The sequence below is a fragment of the Panthera leo genome, chromosome C2, assembly GCF_018350215.1.
Source record: "Panthera leo isolate Ple1 chromosome C2, P.leo_Ple1_pat1.1, whole genome shotgun sequence".
In the NCBI taxonomy this organism is placed as follows: Eukaryota; Metazoa; Chordata; class Mammalia; order Carnivora; family Felidae; genus Panthera; species Panthera leo.
The window spans coordinates 65268418-65278066 of NC_056687.1; the positions used below are offsets into that span (position 1 = coordinate 65268418).

The 9649-nt window shown below is 44.1% G+C and overlaps 1 protein-coding gene across 3 annotated transcripts in view; it reads right to left on the reverse strand.

Moving 5' to 3' along the window:
* Positions 1–9405, reverse strand: part of CD80 (CD80 molecule) — a 28785-nt gene extending 19380 nt beyond the window's left edge. Inside the window, exons 1-3 of one of the 3 annotated variants that reach the window (XM_042954518.1) lie at positions 9006–9405; positions 6751–7801; positions 4963–5070 (exon numbers count right to left, since the gene is read on the reverse strand). In XM_042954518.1, the coding sequence (XP_042810452.1) occupies positions 4963–5062 (100 nt within the window). In that variant the 5' untranslated portion in view covers positions 5063–5070; positions 6751–7801; positions 9006–9405. Of the gene's footprint in view, positions 1–4962; positions 5071–6750; positions 7977–9005 lie in introns of those variants that run through there. The other 2 variants (XM_042954519.1, XM_042954517.1) reach the window with 2 other exon arrangements.
* Positions 9406–9649: the final 244 nt, after the last annotated feature.

The window sequence follows — 9649 nt, forward strand, 5'->3', positions numbered from 1 at the left end:
GTGGGATTGAGCCCTTCAGTGTGGAGCCTGCTTAAGATTCTCTCTTTCTCTCCCTCTGCCCCTTTCCCTTGCTCACTCTTCCTCTCTCTAAAATAAAAAAATAAAAATAACAAAAATGAAAAAAAGAGGAATCTTAACTGAAAATGAGCTACTTTGACTAATGACTTTTTTTTTAATTAAAAAAAGGTTTTTTTTGGTTGTTAATTAAGTAGGCTCCACGCCCAATGTGGGGCTTGAACTCACAACCCTGAGATCAAGAGTCATGTGCTCTATTGACTGAGCCAGGCAAGCACCCCTTCAATGATGACTCTTGAGGAGTTTTTGTCCAGCCATCTGAGGAGAAGTGTGGGTGTCTCTCTAAAGGTCAGTAACCATCAATGGGATCCTAATGTTCCTATGTGAACTCCTCTCACCACACACTCATGCTGAAGAAGAACCAGACTGAAAAGAGGAACCAAAAATCTTCTGGGCAATTTGGAAATTCCACCAGGACCCAGCTTCCATACTCAGGGCTGCTACATGCAGACAATTAAAAGGTCTCTGAAGTGTTTTGTGTGCTTCAGTGGCTCTGGAGGGGAGAGTCAGGTCCCTGAAATCTGAGTATTACTACCTAAAACCTAGTTGAATTTTGACCTTGCTTCACTATTTTACAGATGGGCACAACAACACTTACCTAACAAAGCGGGCATGAGGATTCTGTGAGGTAACACACAGAAGATGCCTCTGCAGTTGTGGGCATATGACAGGTGTACCATTGCTTCCCCAGACATCCACACAGCCCAGTTCCTCATTTCCCTTTGTCAGGGAGCCCTTCTTTGACTCTCTCTAACCAGTGCCCTCCTCCCAGACCTCATCCATGCTGCTCCTCGTTAGTCCCTTGCCCTGATTTACTTCTCTTCAAGTTTATCTTCAGCAGTAGTTACTTCTGAGGCTATGGGAATGAGGGGTCGGGTGGGGGGAGCTTTATCCGTTTAGTTTATCATTATATCCACAGAATCTAGAACAGGGACTGGCCCAAAGTAGGCACTCAATAAATATTTACTGAATGCATGACTAGACATTAGGAGATGAGATCTGCCTCCATCGGTTTTTGCACATTAGAATCATAACCTCGGACAAATTGGTTCCTTGGGAATCTCTACAAAAGGGGCATAATACATTCTCTACTAAAACTTTACATAATTATCACGGGGATTATATGAAGTAAATCATATAATACCCAGATGTAAAAGTGCTAAGTTAATTGTAACACACTATACAGAAATTTTAAACTTAATTTCCTGTCATTTCCTTAATTAACTTTCCTGTCATATGCAGCATGTGATTTATTGAATCACACCCAGGACAGGCCAGAATCACTGTGGTAACTGGCTGACATCCGGACTGAGCCAAGTGCCCACAGCTGGGCAGAACAGATTAAATCCCCATGTGTTGGGCTGTATGTTAGCTCACTGGGACTTGAGAGTCCTTTTTAAGTAAAGATGTTCCCTAACTCTAAAGGAAACACACTAAATTTAGAAAGAATGGAAAATATAGAAACACCTAAAAGTCATCTATAACCCCACCATCTAGAGATTTACTGCTAATGGTCTGTGTATATCCTTCCAATGGAAGTGACCTTTGGGGACACTTCTAAGTACTTTTCATGAAGGGAACCAGCACACCTGGGGCTCCTGTTGGCCTTGGGCTTGGTGCTGGGAACACAAGGGGGAGAAGTATCTGCTCTCCAGCAGGTAACAGACTTCAGACTTGTTACCTGATTTTTTCCATTGCTCCTGACTTTCTCTCCTCTTGAGACCCAGCCTATGCACTCTGTATAAAGTCTGACCCTTTTGTGTCTCTAAACAGTACTTAAATCTTTAAAAAGCTCAGGGACATTGAATATCAGAGTTCTCACAGCAAGAACTGTGACTTCTAGGATGCTTGGCCAGCAGCGCTCAGACAATACATGACAGGAAGAGTGTCTGTGGTGCATTGAGGGCATTCTTTTCCCTGTGGCTCAGTTTTCCTCATGCCATAAACTTACGGGAAACACCTTTCTTATGTCCGTGGCCCACTCCTATCAAAGGCCTCTCCACTCCCCTTAGAGCTGTGCTTCCCTGAAGATATCCCACCTCAGAGAAAGCTGCCTGACAAGGTCAGCCCCTCTGAAAGCGACCGTGTTAGATCCTCTGCCTTATAAATACCAGTTTCTGGGGGTGCCTGGGTGTCTCAGTTGGCTAAGCATTTGACTTCGGCTCAGGTCATGATCTCACGGTTTGTGAGTTTGAGTCCTGCGTCAGGCTCTGTGCTGACAACTCAGAGTCTGGAGCCTGCTTTGGATTCTGTGTCTGCCTCTCTCTCTGTCCCTCCCCTGCTTGCACTCTGTATGTCTCTCAGAAATAAAATAAACATTTAAAAAATTTAAAAATACATACATACATACATACATACATACATACATACCAGTTTCTGGAGTACATGAGTTTTTAGTTTTGCCTCCACAGACCAAACCAGAAGTGGAGAGGAGTTCAGCTGGCCCCTCCCTTTTCAGGACAAAGAGGTCACCTGTCCTGGGCAGCAACGGCTGGGGGTGGGTGGTAGTGCAGCTTCCTGGACCAGACCAGGAGAGGAAGGTGGGTGCCAAATCTCTTTCCCTGAAGCAAAGGCCTCCATAATCTCACCCAGTCTTGCCTCCCACAGGACATGCTCAGCTCCTAGCTGCACCCGGTCTGGCAAACTCTCCCTGATTCTACATCACACACACCCTCCGATTCCCCCATCTCCCTCTGACTCCAGTCTCTTCATCAAAGCTGTCTATAACAGCCTCCTGACAGGTTTCACCCAATGGCTCTGTCAGCCCTACAAGCCATTCTTTCTGCTCTAGCAACACCTTTTTTTTTTTTTAACGTCATTTCAGAACTTTACTACTCAAACTGAAGGGCTGTGGCCCAACAGTGTCGGTATCACCTGACTGCTTGTTAAAAAATGCAGAATCTCAGGCCCCTCCCTGACCCACCTAGGCAGAAACTGTATTTTTCAAAAAAATATACAGACTTTATTTTAGAGCAGTTTTAGGTTCATAGCAAAATGAATAGAAAGTACAGAGAGTTCCTGTATACTCCATCTTGTCCATGCACACAGCTTCCCCTACCATCAACATCCTATGCCAGAGGGTACATTTGTGACAATCAATGAACACACACTAACACATTATCACCAAAGTCTGCACTTTACTTTAGGGATCATTCTTGACACTATACATCCTATGGGTTTTGACAAACGTAAAACGACATGTATCCACCATTACAGTATCATACTGAGTCTTTTCACTGCCCTAAAAATCTCCTGCTTTTGACAAGGCCCCTGGGTGATTGATATGTATCATCGAGGTGTGAGCAGCACTGGTATAGACCATGTCACAACTCCTTAAAACACTTCCATGGCTTCCCAGTATGCTCTAAATAACATTCAGATTCCTGACCATGGCCTTCAAGCCCCATGGAATCTGGTCCCTGCCTCCGCCTGCCCCAACACCAGCTGCTTTCACTTTCCTGCTCCTTTGTTTCCTCCACATGCTGCTCTCCCACCTTCACCCAGATCTCCCTCACCACTCTCTCCTGGCAGAGGAAGACATTGCTTGTTGCTCATACATTCATTTGAGTGATTCTTTGATTGATTTTCACGTTCTTCCTAATGACTATAACTTCCATGAAGACAACAGCCTCACCAATTTTGCTCGCAACTTGTCCCCAGGACCAAGAAAAGTCTCCTGTACACAGGAGATGCTCAATATTTGTTGAATTAATAAATGAGTAAACAAAAGGAAGACTGCTTGTGCCAGACTCATCCTTACCTTTGTGCCTTTTTCTGTGCTGTTGTCCTACTCAGAATTCTCTCATCATTGCCCATCCTCCACCAGAAGCCTGCCCAGCTGCCCCAGCCCTCCCTGGTCTTAGGCTCTTACAGTCAGAACCAGGCCCTTCACTGCTCTTTACTTGCCTGTGGGTTACTTTTGCCTTCTCCAACTAACACACTCAAATCTCTTAGAGGACAGGATTCCCAGGCACAGTTTTTAAGTACATAGTAGGTGTTCAAGCATGAGAAGTTCATGGATTTGTTTGTTGACTCAGTACAGCAACAAAGAAATCTGGCTGTAGCTATAGGACAAAGTGCTTTCCTAAATATTTTTCTTTAGCTCAAAGATCATCTCCTTCCACTTGCCTCTAATTTTCCTGCTATAATTGCTAAAACTCTGGTTTTAATTTTATATTCTCCTTTTCATTGGTTCCTCCACACACACATATTTCCAGGAAGCCTGTATAAGTTTCCTTCTAAGTATTTTTAAACTCTTTAGACTCCCCAGGAGACTTGAGGGTGCTCCCCTAACTTACCAGAAGAAAACTGTAACTGTTGGAAAGGTCATATAACTGCCAAGTATATATATAATATCTGATGCATAAATTGTGAAACTTAAGTCACAGTTCTCTTGATTCAGCAACCATGTGAAATAGCAAAATTTCCAGCCCAGGACAGAAAATATACGACGACCACCACTGCGGGCCAGTAATCCATGTGCCCAAACTCCTCTCCCCATCCATCTGCCTCCTTCCCTCACACTTAGATATTCTGGGTGATGCCTGCAGTGCAGACATGCTTTAAGTTAGCAGCTTTTAAGACCTTTTAAGGACCTTTGATGTCAGGCTCTTTGCAAACCGGCAAACCATGCTGAAGCCAGATTCTTCTCTTTACTTTGGGGAAACCAGGTAGTATGCTGTTCAGCAGAAAGAAGATATTTTGTTTGGATTTTAAAAATAAAGTCAGAACCATCCTTCAGCAGGATGAGCCCTGCTCTTCTCAACAGCCTCCCAAATCCAGCCCCCGAAGGTTAGCTTGCAGGGTGACAGAAGGGGGCAGCACAGAAAACACCACCACCTAAACTTTGAAGTAGCAAACTCAGTCAAGTTCCTGAAAGTTCCTTACCTGAACAGAAGTAAAAAAGACTAGCTAGCATCAAGAGCGGAAAGAGCTTGGGATATGGGTGCTTCAGTAGTGGTGTTTTCCACTTTGCTGCGTGATCCATGGCTTTTGCTGCGTAGGGTAGAGAATGAAAACAATTTCAAACCAAGTTAGACATGGGTAACTCCCAGCAAGCACAAGGCAGGAGCAGAAGACAATTCAATCGTCTCATACAGAGGGTTCTCCTGTGATGTTTGCAAAAACACACCATGAATGGTGTACCTGGGTCTCCAAACTCCTGAATATAAAAGGTTGTGGGTTTATTTTCAAACCTGGAAAGGAAAAAGAGTCACCCAGGAAGGAAGGTCGGCCTAGTATGGGTTGTAAAACTCCCTAGTTGCCTGCCTGAAATGAGTCGGCGATCTTAATCTGAGAAACTTCTAAAGCAGACAATCTTGTGGGAAAAGCAAAGGTTGGGGGAACTCCAAGGAGGTAACCCTGCCTTGTACATGTTCCCCAAACTAACCACAGCTCTCCCATAGAATGGCTCTGTTTATGGAGATGATTAAGACTTTGGGTAAAAGCACAGAGAACTACAAGGGCAGTCAATATCGGTTAGCCAAAGTTCTGGTGTTCTTCAAAACATACCAAGAAACACAAAATATCGGTGAGGGCATAGTTTGTCCAAGGCAGTACTTAAGTTACGAAAGTACTTCCTTCTCAATACATTAACATATACATATACATATATATATATACATATATATACATATGTGTATATATATATGTATATATATGTATATATAAAAACAAAGACATGTCTTAAAGGGGTAGAGGATCTGAATCAACAGATTCAGATAGAAAACAGATTCAGGGGGCGCCTGGGTGGCTCAGTCGGTTGAGCGTCCGACTTCGGCTCAGGTCATGATCTCATGGTCCGTGAGTTCCAGCCCCGCGTCGGGCTCTGTGCTGATGGCTCAGAGCCTGGAGCCTGTTTCAGATTCTGTGTCCCCCTCTCTCTCTGACCCTCCCCCGTTCATGCTCTGTCTCTCTCTGTCTCAAAAATAAATAAATGTTAAAAAAAAGAAAACAGATTCAGATAGAAAAATTTATCAGTAGAAAGGGAAAAGACATATTGCAAATATAACTTAGTTATATTATGTACTATAATGTGAGTAAGCTGACTTTTTTCAGTAAATATATCAAAATTTAGAACTGAAATAGAATGCTGTGCTTCAATGTGATCTTCTGAGGTTGCCACCACAGACATAGTCCAATGCTGCCCAGAGGACATTTGGGCCTCCTCTTTGGGAACCACCCCAGAGGTCATTTTCCAGCCACCCTTGATTGTTTTATTAGCCACACTCCATTTTAACCAGGATTAGCTTGGATTCATTTATTCACCAGAATTTTATGAGCCATAATTCTGGTGATGATTCTCCAACTGTGCTGGGAAGCCTCAGCCTCCTATGGGAATGAGACCCCGGCAGGCTCCTTTGGAAATAGGTATGCATCTTGGAGATAGGAGTGATGGTATGTTTGTTTAAAAAGCAGTCAGATTGGGGTGCCTGGGTGGTTCAGTTGGTTAACGGTCTGACTCTTGGTTTGGGCTCAGGTCATGACCTCACAGTTTGTGAGTTCGAATCCTGCATCAGGCTCTGCACTGGCAGTGCGGAACCTGCTTGGGATTCTCTCTTTCCTGCTCCCTCTCTCAAAATAAATAAGTAAACTTAAGAAAAAAAAAAAGCAGTCATGTTATTGGTAACTATTCATACCGCTATCCCACATTAAGATAATATTAAATGTACTTACCTGCTGAAGAACAATTGCTCTTTTTCTCTTGTGTTAAAAAAATCAAAGGATGAGGCCCCAGTTCTGAGATGTTCTTTTCTTGCTGTCTCCAAAATAATGGCAAGTTTCTCAGTTTTTCTTTGGGTGATATATCTTCCAACTTCCTTTTACTCCCTAGAAGATCTGATGTTCTTCACCAGAAATGTTTAAGTCACAGCAAGGGATGGGTAGGGTGCTATGTATGATTTGAGGAAGCTTGCTCAGCTTTCCCTTTTTATCAGCATCTCCTCAGAGGGTGTGGCCTAGACCAACCACACAGCCCCTCCCTCACTACCTCACACAAACCAGTAGTCTCAAGGGGAGAGAAGACTGCATTGGGCAGCCTGGGGGAGCCATTGGCTTTGGCGGTAGACAGACTGTGAGCTTTGTGGGCCAGTTTTTTCTGTGTCGGTCTCAAGTTTTGTTTTAGCACCCAGAGTTACCCCTCTCTACTCATGGCCCTGCCACTGCAGGAGTGGGCCATCTACCTCATATATAGTGGCCACTTTTTGGAGAGTGCTGGGCTCAACAGGCCACCCTTAACTGCACTCCCACCCCTCCACCTCAGCTACCTTCACAGAAGAGACTTCCGGCAGCCATGCTGGACAGGATTGCAGTTACTGTAGCCATGGTTGAGGGCACCTCAGGTGAGCACAGTGATAGAACCAAGGGGTAGGATGAAGAAGGTTTTAGTACACACCCACCCCTTCTGTTTCAATCAGCCTTCTACCCCTGTATAGAATTCTGGAGCATTCTGTAGGTAAATAGCTGACTCATGCTGGTGCAGCCGACCTGTTTTGCACATTTCACAGTTTGCTTCTGCCCCTGGAGCTTCTCTGTTGCTTTGGCATGGGGTACCATGGCAAGTTTTGTGCTTGAACATGTGCAGCCTGGGAATTTGGGGGTAGTTAGTGCCCGTGGGGCTACTTCTTGTCCAGAGGGGGTTGGAAGCTGACAGTTTCCAGGTGGAGAGTTCTAGGAGACATTTCACGAGGTTCTCCAGAAGGTCCCAGTGGGGTTGAGTACCAGTTGCCTGCAGCAAAAGCCAACGTGGTAAAGCACCCTTGTACTGGCTTTTCTTTCTTTCCTGTCTCAATCCCCCTGTCCTACACCACTGGACTACATTCCCAATAAACTAGGCCTTTTTTTCCAGCTTTGCTTTCTGCAGAATCTAGGGTAAGGCAGGAGGGATACTCTTTCTTTTCTCTTCTTTTCTTTTCTTTCTTTCTTTCTTTCTTTCTTTCTTTCTTTCTTTCTTTCTTTCTGTGGGGGGGGGGGGAGCGAGCAGGGGAAAAGCAGAGAGAGAGAATTCCAAGCAGGCTCCACACTGCCAGTGCAGGAATATGGTAGAGATACAATAGTTTTCTATCTAAATTTGTAGAAATGTGAGTCAATTTAGAGGAAAAAAAAGACAGTAAATATGATACATGAATATGGTAAACCTTGTGAATATGGTATAGAAATGTCTGAAATATTGACTTCAGGCTATTAGAAAGTAAACTTCCCTGGAAAAAAAAAAATCAAGTTTAAGCTGCCATCTATCCTAATATTTTTCAGTGTTAAGGAAGGCACTGAAATCCCTTCATACTAAAAGCTGATATGGAAGGATGACACCCTCTGGGTGTCCGCAGGGTGGGGAGGAGTGACAATCATCATGAGGGAAGAGAAGGAAAGAATAAAGTCTCTTCCATTTCATGACTGTGCTCAGGCTCTCCCCAGGCCTGGACCTCACCTGGGGGAATGTGTCCCAATGCTCAGCTAATGCCCTAGCCTCAGAAAATTGCTGACTGCCTTTGAGACAAGTCTTACGCACACGTGTGAGTAGCAGCTAATACAATGTGATCTGATAGGTCCACCTGTATAGTATCTCTCCTGGTAGCATCCACAGCGTTAGTGCCTCTCTGCTGGGAGATGGAGCTGTTTGGGTTGAAGGGAGGGTCTTCAAACTGAGATACCTCTACCCCCAAAGTTGCCTGCACATTTTCAAAGGGTATGCAGGCACTGGTAATTTTAAGACAATCCATTTCCAGGTTTTCAGTTTCTTTATGGACTCTTTCATAAAACTTACCTGCAGTGAGAAGGACCTTGTCTTTCTCCCTGTTAGAGAAGAAAAGGTCACCTCTGACTCAACTTTAATGTCACTATGATACAGTGTTCTAGAAGGTGAAAAAACTTCAGGGTGCCAAATAAAGAGACAATTTGAAATACTGGTGTTTTAATCAATATTGCCTTCTTACCTCAAGACAATATCAGCCCAAGGTAGGGGGGTTTCATGTCCCTCCCATCTTGGCCATGTTTCTGTAGAGGTAGAAACGTGGCAGTAGAAACAGATGTATTGTAGAGTTGGCGTGGCAGGAGAGGCAGCAGCTTCTATTTAATAAACATTGCCTCTTCTACTTCTTGTCTATTGGCAAAGGCACCATCTCTCTGAAAGCAGCCAGAAAGAGCAAAGAGAGTGTGGGTAAGAAATGGGGGAGGCAGAGGCACCTTGCTCCACGCCAGTGATAAGTTTGTGCCAAGGTTCAGTGGCTGACTGCTCTTAGAATATTCAAGTTCTACAAAGCATGTCGGTAAGACTTTATATGACAGGGGCCCACTGCATTTTCATCTTCTCTGTTAAAAAAAAAAAAAAAAAAAAAAAAAAAAAAAAAAAAGCTTGGTGAGCATTTTCATTCATCTGTGTCTTGGTCTGAGCCTCAGCTGCATATTTCGAATAATGATGAGGAAGGATGTTAACAACTTCCACTTTACAGTTGCAGTGACCTTCAGCCTCTCAGTGGAGGGGATGAAATGCTCCTCTGGCTCCTTTCCCTGCTTCATTCAAAGTTGTTTATAACCTGCACCCAGCATGGGGTGGCAAGATCTAGGCTTTAAGACCATG